This window comes from Scylla paramamosain, chromosome 31, assembly GCF_035594125.1.
Source record: "Scylla paramamosain isolate STU-SP2022 chromosome 31, ASM3559412v1, whole genome shotgun sequence".
NCBI classification, from domain to species: domain Eukaryota; kingdom Metazoa; phylum Arthropoda; class Malacostraca; order Decapoda; family Portunidae; genus Scylla; species Scylla paramamosain.
In genome coordinates, this window is record NC_087181.1 from 3,530,001 (window position 1) to 3,545,702 (window position 15,702).

The 15,702-nt window shown below is 38.7% G+C and overlaps 2 protein-coding genes across 2 annotated transcripts in view; both read right to left on the reverse strand.

Annotated features, from left to right (window-relative positions):
• The window catches only part of LOC135116383 (probable serine/threonine-protein kinase fhkB), a 19,806-nt gene extending 14,232 nt beyond the window's left edge, over positions 1 to 5,574 (reverse strand). Inside the window, exon 1 of the mRNA XM_064033809.1 lies at positions 5,422 to 5,574. The gene's annotated coding sequence lies outside the window, so the exon portion shown is untranslated. The remainder of the gene's footprint in view (positions 1 to 5,421) is intronic.
• Positions 5,575 to 7,440: 1,866 nt separating this feature from the next.
• On the reverse strand, positions 7,441 to 13,211 carry LOC135116381 (uncharacterized). The gene is made up of 4 exons (XM_064033808.1): positions 13,133 to 13,211; positions 12,308 to 12,376; positions 11,797 to 11,933; positions 7,441 to 11,408 (listed from the first exon to the last, which is right to left on the reverse strand). Exons 1-4 carry the CDS (start codon positions 13,136 to 13,138, stop codon positions 7,748 to 7,750), a joined length of 3,873 nt encoding a protein of 1,290 aa, XP_063889878.1. The 5' UTR covers positions 13,139 to 13,211; the 3' UTR covers positions 7,441 to 7,747.
• Between the last annotated feature and the right edge of the window lie 2,491 nt (positions 13,212 to 15,702).

A 15,702-nucleotide genomic window follows, 5' to 3' on the forward strand; every position in this document is an offset into this window, starting at 1 on the left:
AAAAGTGTCTAATAAGTTACAAGTATTAAGGGGAAAAATTTGTTTAGCAGTCAAAGGGTTAAGGAACCGAGGCTTGAAAGCAGGTATAAGAATGTTGCTTTTGTGAACCAAGGTATTGGGAATAACATGTAACTGCGAGTCTTTGGGAAACAAGACATTTTTTTCTTTAAGAAAGGCATTAGAACTTTGAAAATGGGTAATAAGAAAACTAGAAAGAGAATGTTATATGGATTAAGAAACTACGAAAAATTCTACTAATGTGAACAGAGGCAAGAAAAATTTGTCTGATACTGAAACTTCTATGAAAATTTGACCCTTTATGTACTAAAAACTAACAGGAAAATTCAGTTTCTTGCATGGACTGGGATCGGAAAGGTGGCTAAATACGTGAATAATATGTGCCTTTTTGTGGAGTGGGCCAAACCTTTACAATATGGAACTGAAACGTGTGATGAACCTAGACAAAATTATACAAGCTCATTATCACCAGTCTCGACGTTAACAACACAGTAACTTGCCCACACTTTATTTCTGTAATAAGAACTGCTTTCATTATCCACTTGTTGAAAAAGAGAGGAAAGAATCATTGGTGTCACCTAATGTCAGTCCAAGATGTGAGGATTGGTAGAGACGCTATTTCTTAAGTGTCCCTTAGTTGTGATAAATATCGTTTTCAGTATTAACATTCGGACTTTAAAGGGAGACTTAAATATTTTGCAACAGCTCCAGTTAGTGTGACGAGATACAGGACTTAACCTCTACTACCCATAGCACGGTCTTAGTTTTGTTGTGTATTTAAATAGAATAATATAACAAATAACATCAGGTCTGCTATGAAAGGCAAAGATAATCTTTGCTTCTAGACAAATTTTCACAATTATCTCAACTTTGTACTAGTCTCTTAGATTGTTTTATAGCCTAGAAAGATAAAATCAAGCTCCTTTCCTATATTTTCCTTGTGTCCATCTATTTTGTTCATAGTATTCTGAATGTTAACAAAGAACAACCACAGCGGTAAACTTGCCAACACAGCAGTTATATTTGGGTGAAGATAATGTCTATAGCCATATCCACACTCCACGCTGGCAGGGTGGTGCGGTACTTCGTGGAGGGAGACTCCGGCTTCCAGGCTGAGGTGAGCGAGGAGCCCGGCCCGGATGTCGCCAACTACTACACCAACTCCCTCACCCAAGAGAGCAGCCAGGGTGGTGCCCCAGCCGCCTCCCAGAGCCTTGGCAAGAGCCTGGTAGACCTCAGGAGTTCTGTCAATGCCATCAGCGCTCCCAGGCCCGCCACCCGCCCGGCAACGCGTCCCATCCAGACCTTCAGGAGCCAGCCACAGCCCCAGCCACAGCCAACCTTCATCAGCCAGCCAGCATTCTCCGGCAACATCATCGACGGCGGCATCATCGACGGCGGCATCATTGACGGCGGCATCATTGATGGAGGAATTATCGATGGCGGCATAATTGACGGCGGCATCATTAATGCCAGCTTTGAGGACGACGGGTTCTCCGGCTGAATGGTTCCCTCACGCTCACCATGACTCGCCCCGTTTGTGTTTTTTTTCCCGTGAAATACAGTGACACGAAAACTAACCACAGGTGCCGCCGGTGGCGGGGTAGACTTCCCAAGCTACAAACACTGCAAGCACCATACACTCTTCATACAGTATATCACAGGTACTCAGCTACATCATACAGGTAATTGCTTCAGAGATGTGTTGCCAAAGATTTATTGCTAAACTTGGGATTTTTATCATTCCACCGGAGTTGGACCAATATTATCTTGTATTTCTATCACAGTACAAAATTATAACATAGGCAATAATATGAACCTGTCACTGTATTTCATACGAAATAGTTTTACTATGTAATAACTGGGCTACATATAAGTCTGTATTTATTTTGTTAAACAAAATAGTGACTACTTCTGTGTCTCCTTCCCCCTGAACCACTGTGTAATATTTTACCAACAAAACTATGCTGGAGTGTTCCATGCCTGCAGGGCAACAGTGGTGACAAGAATGTTGTATCCAATCTGTATAACTGGGAGTGCAAGACTTGCTTGTCTCTCATTTTCAAAGCAATGAGGACAAACTTGGTGGTGAACTGCAACACCATCCAATGCCAGACACTCAATCACCTACAGGAGCATTAACAAAATTTTAAAATATTCGTATGCTATCAAAAGTTATCAGAAAAAATCACACTTTACAAGCCTTTTATTCTTGTAATAACAATGACCATATCCTCAGGTTGTGCCAGTCTTCCTCAGAAATTATGCATATAGTGTCAATACTCTGTTATTTTGCTCCAACACAAATTATGCAGTACATACATTAGGCTCCTGCATACAGAAGCCTAACGTAATGCTGTGAAATACAAAAATTATTTTGTCTCACAAATTCATAAATTTAACATATGTACACTATGTAGCCTTGAAGGCCTCTAGAGTACTTCAGGACATTACACAGCTGTTGTTCAGGCCAGGGATGTTTCATCAGTGTGAGGCAACACAGGCAATACTGGCTGTGATCCATGAGGGCTACATGACACTCCTTAGTCCTCACCTCCACACACTTGGATAGACTCTAAATCAGTTACCTCCATCCTTGGTGTGGAGATTATGGGCAGTACATTAATGAGGTTTATGAGTTCATTAAAAGATCTTGAATAATCTTGATAATGATCTCAAGTAAAGGTGTGATCAGCTATTTGAAAAACCATAAATAAATATATAAACATAAATAAAATAAGGAAATAAAGAAATAAAAAATTAGATAAAAATCAAATTCATTATTGTTTGTGTGCTCAGAGTAAATGAGGCCATCTTGACAACTGATGTCACCACTCCTCAGTACTTTCTTTCTTCTCATGCAATGAAACTCACAAAAAATACATGTAAAACACGAACAATGTGAGGCTAAAACTTGTTCACATGAAGAATTTGGGCATGAAATGGAGGTAGAATATAATATTAGTTAAGCTAACATAACCAGAACCCAGACGTGATGCTTAGTAGTAAGAAAATTTCAAACTGCAACAACTAAGAAAGATTTGTCAAAAAGTAATAAATGATCACTGCTAGACATGCGGCTACACTTGTTGCTGTTAAATCAGCCAAAACACTTATAGCACAGAGGGCAAGTGAAGGTAGGTAAAAGACAAATTGTTCTGTTACAACCCTCATCACAGAACACACCTCTTGAACACTGAACTGATAGGAGTGGTAGCACAAGGAAGTGTGCTTCTAGTTATGCCAATGAGTGAGTCTTGCCTTCTTGAGAAATGTTCACATCATTATAATGGCAAGAACTTTGCACAGGATGACAACTGTTTCTTCACTCTAGTAACGAAGTTTGAACTGACTGATTTATTGTAATTCAATGCACATACTGCCAAGTTTCCTGACATAAGTTATCAAATATGAACATTCATAAAGTCCAATAATTGCAAGACAAAACTAAGACAAAACTAAAATATGTAGCCAATTAAAGACAATTAAAGACAAAACTAAGACAAAACTAAAATATGTAGCTAATTAAGACTGTTAAATCAGGTTAGTTTACTTAGGAAATTTCCCTAAATGCTGTTTAATATTTCTTGTGTTAAATATGTATGTATGAATTGCAGTGCTCTTTCCATAAATTAGTTTCCCACGAGTCCCTCAGTTCACTGCGGGAGGGAGTGGGGACAAATGCAGTTCTAATATACATAGCATTACTGGTTAGTTTTGTAAGTCATCTGTTGTCTTTGAAGAAAAATAATTTTCTGATAGGTTTTGTTTTTAACTAATCTAATGTTTGTCTTCTTTGGAACAACTACAGTCACAGTCACCAGGACTGAAGGTTTCATCATCACACACACCCACCCATCAACACTGTCCAAACCTGTGCATGCAGTACCACTTTCAGAATACTTATCACTGTCAATAATATATACAGACAACAATGGTAAATTGGTGAATGTCACTAAATGTTGTAAATTCTAAGCTTCAAATAATAAAACAAAAAAAGCTGCCAATATCAACTATTAATAGTGGGAAGCATAATGTGTCCCCACAAACAAGACTTCAGACACAGTGTTAATGACCAGATTGTCAGAGTAATATTATGCAACTTTCAGTCTCCATGACTGCCACTAGTATTTTTTTTTTTTTTTTTTGTTATCTATTTATTTTTTTCATTTATTTATTTATTTTTATTTATTTATTTTCTTTTTTATCCTAATGTGGTGAGGCTTATAAGGTTAGTCTCTCATATGGAGGCTTAGTTAGTCAGTCACTGTCCACGGTAGAACAGGCAGATTTGCACTGTATATAGATATATTATTTAATTACTGAGAAAATTATGATTAAGAATTAGCTGTATAATTTAAGATACACTGGATGGTTAGTTTACCATATCTTTGTCTGTAACAAAAGATTAGTTTCTCTGACATTCTCTGATTTTAATACTGAATGGTTTGTTAACCAAATAAAAAAAAAATTCCACATGTTTAGGAGTATTGTTTTTTATTACTTTTATGGATACTGAGGAACTTACTTTATTGAAGTTTTCATCACAAATGAATAGTGCCCATGATATAGGGAATTTTTGTTAGGTGATGCTAATGGATTAGGTCAGATTAGGTTAGATCAGGTCAGGTCAGGTCAGGTCAGGTCAGGTCAGGTCAGGCCAGGTCAGGTTAGGTTAGGTCAACTTGTTAAGTTAGGTCAGGTTTGGTTTGGTCTGGTTATGCCTTCTTTTTAAGCCATCATCTTCATTCAATCACCCTAAAATGGCCATTTTCGTGTTCCCAGACCATAAACCCCGCTTTTCAACGAGTACCCAAGATCGTAGGAGGATGAGGGGAGAAGAGGCAAAATGAAGTATTTCCGACGTATTTTAAACTCAAAATCGTCTAATATAATAAACCAATAACGAATATCACAGTTTTGTACTCGAAATGCTGTTTGGTCCTATGATGAAAACTGACCAAGAAACACCCACAACCCACAGAAACAAACAAGTGCAGGGCAGGACAGAGCAGAGCTGGGCATCCCTTACCACCCAAAGAGAAAAAAAAATAATAATTCTAGACCACCAGAACCAATAAAACGATTATCAAACGGACATCACAACAATATACACAGCAAAAAATAAATAAAATAAATATATTATAAGAAAAAAAAAAAAAAAAAAGCGTGCGGGGCAGAGCGGGCCGGGGAGGGGCATCACTTTCTACCTGAACCAAAGTCATCAAACACACACACCAGGCTCCCCCTTCCCTCTCACAAGCTTGAACAATAGCCACATTACCCCCAGCCAACACAAGAAGTGCAGGTGAACTAATACAGGCAGTGCACAGTGGCAAACACAGAACACACAACGACATAATGGTAGGCTACATATCCACACACACTGTTCGTTCCCCTTACCTAACTGCCAAGGGTGATTACTGCTCTCTAGGGCGACTCTTATCGTCTTGAATCCCAGCATACTGCACACAATCAAAAAAAAATACTGCGCATACTAAAATAAGTGTCTGTTTTGGGGGAAATTGTCTGAAAGCGCGATTAATTTCCCTCTACTGGCACAAACACAGAGATTCAAACGTGGTGAGGTGTCTCGAGCAGCTGTGAATCCTCCAGTCAGCAGGAAATAAAAGAATGTCGAGATGTGTGATGTTACAATGATATTACTCCTCGTGATCCTTTTTATTTATTGTTACACTCATGACATGTGATTATCAAACTCTAGTATTTATCGTAAGTTTTTATTTGGTATATCCGTTTATTTAAAGCTCCGTTTTAGGCGTTGAGTGAGGTGGCAGTTTAATATATGTTTTATTGATTTTATTACACTCATTGATTAATTAACAAACTAAATAGATAGTTTCATAAATAACTAAAACAACAACAAAAAAAAAAGGAAAAACTCACTCACTTAAGCTGTAAAACACATAAACATGAAATACTGTTATACAGTGTTAGGATTTTCCCCTCCCGCCATTTTTTTCTTTTTTTTCGTCTTCTTTTCGTTAACATGTGGTGCATAAAATGAGCGTAACATCCAGCCACGTACGGGCTGGACCCAATTAGTGGTATCGTTTGCATAGCTACGGTGATACTTGATGCATTACGTGAAAAGATAAATATTGCCACAACTATTAGTACTTAATAATATGTCTTAACGTGTGAAACTTTTCCTCTATTATCCACTTAAAATACGAATTACATGCCAGTTACGTTACAAATTACACGGCTGTTCTGTCACAGTGTTTGAGAGTGTACAGAAGTGTTTATGGGTTTCTTAGGATGATCACGAGTGTTTAGATTTTAGAAGTATTTGAAAATGTGTGAGTATTATATAGTGTCATGTGTAGGAAAGTGTGTAAGTGTTTGCGAGTGTTTAAGAATGAGTAGGAGTGTCTAGGAGTATGTGGGAGTGATTACGAGTGTTTAAGAGTAAGTGAGATTATTTGCGATCATTTAGGAGTGTGTGGGAGAGTTTGGGAGCGTTTGGGAGTGCATGGGCATGTTTAAGAGTGTTTGGAAGTGTTTGTGAGCGTTTAGGAGTGTGTGGGAGTGTTTAAGAGTGTGTGGAAGTGTTTGAGTGCACTTAAGAATGCCTAGGAGTGTGTTTGAACATTTAGGGGTGTTTGGGAGCGTTTAGGAGTTTGTGGGAGTGTTTGAGATAACATATGGTAAGTAATGTTGTTATCGCCAATACTTCATGACGTAACTGTGTGAACCTTTCCTTCTTGCTAATATGTATTGTTGATCTAATTCAAGCTATAATACTTGGAGCAGCTTAGTTATTTGTTGTGGTCAATGTGGTGACGAGTATTTTGGTAACATTGAGTATATTAAGTGTGAAAGTAGGTTGTGATGAATTTAGTTGTAACTGTGTGAAACTTTGCTCTTGCTTATTATAAAGTTATATTATTAGAACAGCTTTGTATAATTTACTTAGATATTTCGGTAATGCTTAATGCATTATCCTGGCCACAAAAACAAAGTTAGAAATAAATATCAGTATTTTTCCATGTTTTCTAGGCATAAGCAAATAAAGAATTATATTTGTTACCCAAGGACAAAAATCGTGTTACACAGTGATATATTAAACTCAGGTATTTATCATATGTTTTTATTTGGTATGTTTGTGTGTTTACACGCTCCTCTGTTTTATGGGTAGATGAGAGAGGTAGAAATTTCATTAACTTTTCCCCATTTTTCGTATCCTTGACCGGTCTCCTCCACATGTATGGAAAGTGTCTATTATTGTTGTTGTTGTTGTTGTTGTTGTTGTTGTTGTTGTTGTTGCAAGTTATTTGTTGAGAGAGAGAGAGAGAGAGAGAGAGAGAGAGAGAGAGAAGCAGAATCATCTTAACCAAGTTAAAGTACATTCTTATACTGTTACTGTTTATTAATCAAAACAAGGAAATTATTTAAAAATTTTCTTTTATTGGATAATATATTTTATTTAAGTAGCAAATATTTGACATGTAGCACCTCAGCTGGTAGATAAACATCAAACATATCTTCAACTTTCATTTGAGCACTTCGGACAGAACAGCACTAGTGGAGCATTCAGAGTTAGCCACATATAAACGTTCCCATACAAAAATATATCGATATATAAATAAGACAAAACAACCTTTTCATTTCTTCTCAGGCACGACCAAGGAATCTTCAGTTATCTCTGTCTTCCATCGGCATGATACACTATTCGCCGAGAGCACCACTGAGACAAGTTATCTTGTTATTTGGCTATGTATGGTCGTTGAGTGCTGAACTCTAGAGAGCCTGAAATGCCTGTTTCCGTTTCCTGGAGTGAAGTGGAAGTGATGCTGTGATGAACGTCGAGAGGGCTAAAACCAAAGCTTACACCTTCATCACTATTCTCTTGGTTTTGCAAGAGATCAAGCACACTTTCTATTGGATTTTCAAGACTGTCTTGGACTTGATGGTACGAACTAGTGGATACCTTTTGATGTCCATTGGTGAAGGAACTGCCAAGGCTTTGTTGCTCCGTCTTCTGGACACTGAAGTCTAGTTGAAAGTTCTTGGAACCGAACTGTTGATCCTGGAATTGTCTGGAGCCGAACTGTTGGTCCTGGAACTGGTTGTGGCCAGATTGTTGGTCCTGGAACTGGTTATGGCCAGATTGTTGGTCCTGAAACTGGTTGTGACCAAACTGTTGATCCTGGAACTGGATGTGACCAGATTGTTGATCTTGAAGCTGGTTGTGGCCAGATTGTTGTTCCTGGAACTGGTTGTGGACAAAGTGTTGGTCCTGGAACTGGTTGTGACCAGACTGTTGATCCTGGAACTGGCTGTGACCAGATTGTTGATCATGGAACTGGTTATGACCAGATTGTTGATCCTGGAACTGGTTGTGACCAGATTGTTGATCCTGGAACTGATTGTGACCAGATTGTTGATCCTGGAACTGATTGTGACCAGATTGTTGATCCTGGAACTGATTGTGACCAGACTGTTGATCCTGGAATTGGTTGTGGCCGAACTGTTGATCCTGTAACTGATCGGAGACGAATTGTTGATCCTGGAACTGATCAGAGCTGAGTTGTTGATCCTGAGACTGTTTTGAGCCGGGCTGTTGATCCTGAAAATGGTGAGTGATAAAACCACCCTGGAGTTGTGGAGTGGCATTACCTTGATCCTGGACATGTGGTGTGAGTTTATCCTGAACCTCTGCAGTGGCACTGTGTTCTCCTTGCACTTGCGATGTGCTGAAAACTTCATGCTGGAACTGTGTAGAGGACAGCTCTTGGCTTGATAGCTCTCGATCTCCAAACTCCTCATTCTGGAGCTGTTGGGTGATCAGAAAGTCGTCATCCTCAAAGTGCGAAGTACTAATATCCTTATGCTGGAAGCTCACATTTTCATCATCGACCTGTAGAGAACTAAAGCTATCACCACTGAAATGCTGGAAGTTGTCACTGTCATCGTCAAGCTGCTGGGTGCCGAGACCTTTATTTTGGTGTTGCTGAATAATAACGTCTTCATTCAGGAACTCTTGGAAAACATGTCCTTCATCCCGCATCTTCTGAGCCTTTACAAATTCATCCTGAGATCTCAAGATACTGATATTGTCATCATGGATTTGTTGGGCACTCAAATCTTTATCTTTCTCATCCTGAAAGCCATGGATGTTCAGAATTATGCCATCATCCTCAAAGAAATTTTCAGTGCTCTCACCGTCATCCTGGAAATTCTCGGTGCTTGCATCTTCATCCCGGGATTGTTGCGAGTCAGAATCATCATCCAAAGAGAATTGAGAGCTTGAATCATTATCTGAGTTGCTTTCTTCACTTTCAGATGAGTCTTTTATTTGGAGTCTTTGTACTCCATAACTCTGATCCTCTACTTGTTCTGTGCTGATGTCCCGACTTTGAGTACTGAAGAACTGGATTTTCTGGATGTCACCAGTACGACTGGAATGTGTTTTGGTACTGAATCCTTGATTTTCGACCGTCTGACCTCCAAAACCGTGGTGCTGTGTTGTGTGAATATCAATGTTCTGTTTCTGGGCCCTCCGTGTACCAAATTCTTGATTGTCTTTTGTCTGAATACCAAATCCTCGGTTCTGGTCCCTCGAGATGTCAGTCTTTTGATTCTGAGTCCTCTGAATATCGAACTCTAGATTTTGGATCTTTTGAATATCTTTTTTTGTACCTGGAGTAATTTGAGCATTGAAACTTTGAAGTCTTGTTGTCTTTACATCGAGTCCTTGATTCTGGATTCTGTCAGTAGAAAGGTTTTGACTTCGGATGTTTTTAGTGACAGGGCTTTCATTCTCATTCTTTTGAATCTTGCTGAATTCAGGATTTTGGATTTGTATTTGCTGGATGCCAAGGCTCTGATTTTCATTCCTCTGAGTGCTAGATCCCTGACTTTCGGTTTGGTGTACACTAGAGCTCTGAGCATGAATCTTCTGGGTGCCAGACCTTTGACTTTCTGCATTCTGGATGCCAGTCTTCTGACTCTGGATCTTTTGAGTGTCAGTTCTCAGACTCTGGCCCGTAAGGGCACCACGTTCTTGATTTCTAGTTCTCTGGATCCCTCTTCTTGGAGTCTGTGTGCTGACTCTTGGCCTCTGTGTCCTTATTGATCCGATAAAACCTAACTCCTGTACCCTTTCCAACAGATGAGGATCTGAAATACCTCGGATGTGAGCGCTCTGTGAGGTGCTGGATTTCTGAGACCTCAGAGAATCTCTGTTTTGAGATTCATGAGAGTCGAAAGCGCTTTGACTGCGAGTCCTTGAGGATTTTTGGCTATTGGACCTCAAGATACTTTGGTTGTGGGATGTATGGGAATGAGAAGAGCTGTGATTTTGGAATGCTTGGGGAATTTTGGCCTTCTGTTTGTGGTGAATCTGGGAACTGCGAGAACCTTGGAAGCTGTGGGAGATTTGGGTCTGTGGTCTGTGTGTGCCCTGTCTCAGGGGATTTTGGGACATGCGGAACGTTTGGCTTTGAGGCTTCTGTGTGGCTTGGGTGCGGGTTCTCTGGGTGCCTTGGGTTCGAGATGTTTGGCTGGTGTGGAGATTTTGTCCCTGAGATTTTTGAGAGTCCAGGGAGATTTGACTGTTGATTCTTTGGGAGCTGTGGGATCTCTGAGAACTGTGGGAGACTGCGGTGTCGGACTTCTGAAAAGTAGGTGACTGACTAGGATTAACTCTTTGATTAACTTGTCTGTGAGTCACTTGAGAACCTTGGATATGGGACCTCTGGGGACTGTGAGATTCTTGATGCTGAAACTGTTGATGGTGGGGAATTTGAGATGCTTGATTGCGAGACTTCTGGAAGCCATTTGACTGATTACTGTTGACTCTTTGACTAACTTGTCTATGAGAACCTTGGATATGGGACCTCTGGGGACTGTGAGACTGTTGGCTGCGGGGACTTTGAGAGACTTGGTTGCGAGACGCTTTAAAGTGTTGGGAGCTGAGACTGTGAGATCCTTGGAAACCTTGTGACCTTTGACCTTGGACCTGTTGAGTACTTTGGCCACGAGATCTTTGAGATGCTAAGCTATGGGCCTTCTGGAATCTAAGACTCTGTGACTCTTGCCTGCTTTCCTGACTGTGAGATCCGTTGCTGAGAGCGCCAAGAGAGAAATGTTGAAGTGGAGTCCTGTGGGTTTGAACCTTCCGGGCAGTACTTGATTTAGACACACTCTGCCCCCTCGCCTGCGTATGTCCTGATGAGAGGGCTCCAGTGTAGCTTTGCAGTCCTTGCTTCCTCCTGCCGCTGGTGGTGGTGGTGGTGGTGGCGGTGCTGGTGGTGATAGGGTCAGCATACCTGTCGTGGTGGTAGTTGTCGACACGATCGCCATGTTCCAGCGTCACCCTGGCCAGGAAGCCCGAGGGGCCGTCCACTCTGTACCGCGTCACTCTGTCACCACCGTTATTGTTATTTTAATTATAATTTGTTATTATTATTATCATTATTATTATTATCATTATTATTATTATTATTATTATTATTATTATTATTATTGTTGTTGTTATCACCATCATCATCATCATCATCATTGCGAATATTTCTGTCATTGTTATCACTAGCATTGTTATCGAACCTGTAACTGTAAGTATTGTAAAAGTAACTAGATCAATAAATTAAAAAGTATAATTTCAATACATTCAGTTAACAATGTAACAATATTTCGTTTGGGGTATCTGGAGATGACAAATGCTGTCTTCTACGTTTTTGTCATAGGTAAAAGAAATATTTTTATGATGCTGAATGAATACCAGGAGCAGGTACATTACACATACCGTACCTGTACAGACCGTTGGGCTGCAGCCAGCGGTATTCTCCTTCAGTGCGGCCTGTCTGAGATACGGTCTCCTTGTGTTCCTTGGCGTCGCCTGTGTGTGGCACACTCACCCCGTAACCGAAGTCGTATGGCGGTGGTGGCTGAAAGATGATAGTCACGGTTATTATGTCCATGGTCAATAAATATTATGGTGGTGAGGACTTTGAGAAAAAAAAAAAGAAGAAAAGATAGCATAGCATTTCTTTTCAAGGCTCCTTCACGCGTGGCAACATTTCGTGGGATACAAGACGACTGATTAATTGATGGATGTAATTCAATGTACACCATAACAAGAGGATCATATGACGTTATGAGAATTATAGAGGTCAGAGATAAGAAGAGTCCCATCGCATACAAGGAGTGTAGGATGACATCTAACTTAGATGAATAGTTATATGTTTATGAAATGAAACCTAATAAAGTCAAGAAATATACAGATTACCATTGCTCAGCAGCAGAATCACAAGTAACTCACCGGCTGATACAAGTTAAGTCTGGTAGCGGAGACCGCAGACGCCAAAAGCACGAGCACCGCTCCTGGAATCTGGAATGAATGAGATGTTTGAAAATACATAAACGTGAATCTCTCTGAGAAAAAAAATATCATCATAATTTCCACTGTTATGTTTAGCTGAGTTTTGTTTGTATACAAACAAAACTCAGCTAAAAAAAAAAAAAAAAAAGGAAAAACACATTAGGATTTGGCCTTGCTGCTTAAATATACTTAAGCAGCAAGACCAAATCCTAATTTGTTTTTCATTTTTTTTTCATTAGGTAACTATAGAGACACTATGAAGTTAGTATGACATTTCATAACCTTTTACTAGATAACTATTAACTTTTTTTTAATAGATAACTATAAAGAAAGCAAAACTTTTTTTTTTAATAGATAACTATAAAGAAAGCAAAATTAGTATGTTGTCTTTAACTCTTCAATTCACTCTTCACTCTTCAAGAGAGGATTATCAGTACAGTTCCAGAACTAAATTGACAAGCAAAACATTTAAAACCTTTAAACACCATAAAAAAAAAAGAAAGAAAGAAATACAGAAAGAAAAGCAAAAATTTAACTTGGCAAACTGTCTTAAAAAAGAAAAAACAAAAGACGAATAAACTAATAGATTTACACAATCCTCGGTTCACACATCAATTAATTTTTCACTTCCACTAACACGTAACGGTTTTGTCCAAGACCCGCAACTTTCATCACATACACACACACACACACACACACACACACACTCTCCACTTTTATGTACGTATGCGTGTTAACACTACTGTAGTCACAAATCAGTATCACCTGCATGGCTGAGGCGATGACCTGCAGCGGCTGACTGGTGGAGGCTCAGTAGCAGGCGAGGATTTATAAGAGCCTCGTGTTGGCCTTGTCCCAGAGCTGTTATGTTACTGGCCAGCGGCGGGGAAACAGGGCTGCTTGGGTGTCTGTTTCGTACTTCACCAAAGCGGAATGGGGACACCTTTCTACCATTTCTGGGCGGATCAACAAACCTTTTGTTGTTCTGTGGCTCAAAACTCATTGCCCTCATTCAGTTTAGAACATAAGAACTTTTAGAACATTTACTAGTAGCTATTTTGAAAGACATTTAACAATACATTGATGAATATTATTATATTATTATTCCGAAGATTTTGAGGAAAAAACATGCATTCGGAAGAAATAAATATTTGGACACAAAAGAAAAAGATTGTTCTAAACCATTAATGAATATAAAACATTTCCAAGGGACAGTACATAATGCTTACATTTATTACATTTAGTGAAGAGGGATGTTGGGTAGGTAAGTGAAGGAACTGAGTTTTAGAGACATAATTCAACACAAGGTTTATTGACCCGCTGTGGTGATCCTTAATGGGATCAGCTGAAAGATTACTCAGCCTCACCTTTCATACAAGTATCTTCTTTCCCTCAGTGGCACTCGACTGTTCCCTTCTACGTCGAATATGGAAATTTCACTCTCTTTTCTAATTAAAACTCTTGCTACTCAACATGACTTTCCAGACAACTATATCGTATTCTTCACCATCTCTCAGCTATTTCCCTCGTCTACATTGAACAAACACTGTCCTTTCCTAAATCTCAGCTGGAAATTTCACTCTCTTTTCTTGTTGCTACTCAACGTGACTTTCCAGACAACTATCCCATATTCATCGGCGTCACTCAGTCGTCCCCCTCCCCAGTAATAAACATATTAGGATGCCCTTTTCTTTGACCAGATGGTAACCTGTATATGTACGGCTTGATATGACCACTTTCTAAATAAATCAACTGGAAATTCCACTTATCTTCTCTAGAGTCCATATTTTTTTTACAGAACTGAGTCAGCTTGTTTTGTCTCGTCTTTTTTTGTAGTTTCATTATAATTTGTATTTGACTATGTTTTTGATACACTCTGTCTAAGGCTAAATATAACTATTTTCTAAATAAATCAACTGAAAATTCTTCATATTTTCCCTCGCTAAAGGAGTTCGTATTTTTCAGGACTGATCCAAGCTTTTTATGTTTCGTTTTCTTTTTTGTGTTGCTTTATGTTCTTTTTTATCTTTAACTGTATTTTTTTTGGCACTTCCGGCTTCCTCTGGTAATGTACGCACGTGTATGTATGGGTGTGCGTGAGTGTTGAGATCGATATTGTACCACTGGAACATGTTTTAACTTAGATGTTTTCATTCTCTGTACCTTATTACTCTCTTGCTATTTGTTCTGTAAAGCTTCCTGTCTCAAGATATGGCACAAAATTGTTAAAGTATTTATAGTGGGCCAATATTATGAACCTGCACGTGTGGTCAATAAAGCAATTTAATCTAGTCTAATCTATTCCTCTCTAATTGTCCTGTCTGGAAAGTTGAATTCTGACACGTCTTTCATTCAAACATTTCTTTTGATATTTCTTGTTGCGTTCGCTTGATGGACTTGTGTATTGACCGATTGGAATTTTCACAGGGCAGAGTCAAGTTCGTAATGTCCTGCATTTCGATACATGATTATCACTCTCTCTCTCTCTCTCTCTCTCTCTCTCTCTCTCTCTCTCTCTCTCTCTCTCTCTCTCTCTCTCTCTCTCTCTCTCTCTCTCTCTCTCTCTCTCTCTCTCTCTCTCTCTCTCTCTTTAAATATATTGCTTGCACACATCACTTCCAATGGTAATTCATTCCGCTAATCTATTACTCTACTGAAAAAAAAAAAAAAAAAAAAAAAAAAAAAAATATATATATATATATATATATATATATATATATATATATATATATATATATATATATATATATATATATATATATATATATATATATATATATATATATATATATATATATATATATATATATATATATATATATATATATATATATTGCGGCGCATCTTCATCTCTTGTCTTATTTTCTTGTGGTGTCTCTATACGGTGTGTGTGTGTATGCAGTAGTAGTAGTAGTAGTAGTAGTAGTAGTAGTAGTAGTGCAAGATATCGCTGTATTTTCGACCACTGATCAAAATTGATATACAACTACAACATTGACCAAGTTATAATACACCACTAATTAATCGTAGGTATGATTAAAAATTTCATGGTAACATTATGATTTTATGATCGAGTTGATGCGGATGTTGACACTGAAAATATAAGTAACATGATGATGATGATGATGATGATGATTGATGATGATGATGATGATGACAGTTATGGTGATGATGATTATGGTAATGGTGACAATATTGGTGAGGATGGCAATGATGGAGGATGATGAGGAGGAAATGAAATGGAAAACTTTACTTGAATAACACTTTTTGGAATTAATTCAACTACAATATACTAACAACAAGAAATGACAGTAATGATAATAATAAAACGTACA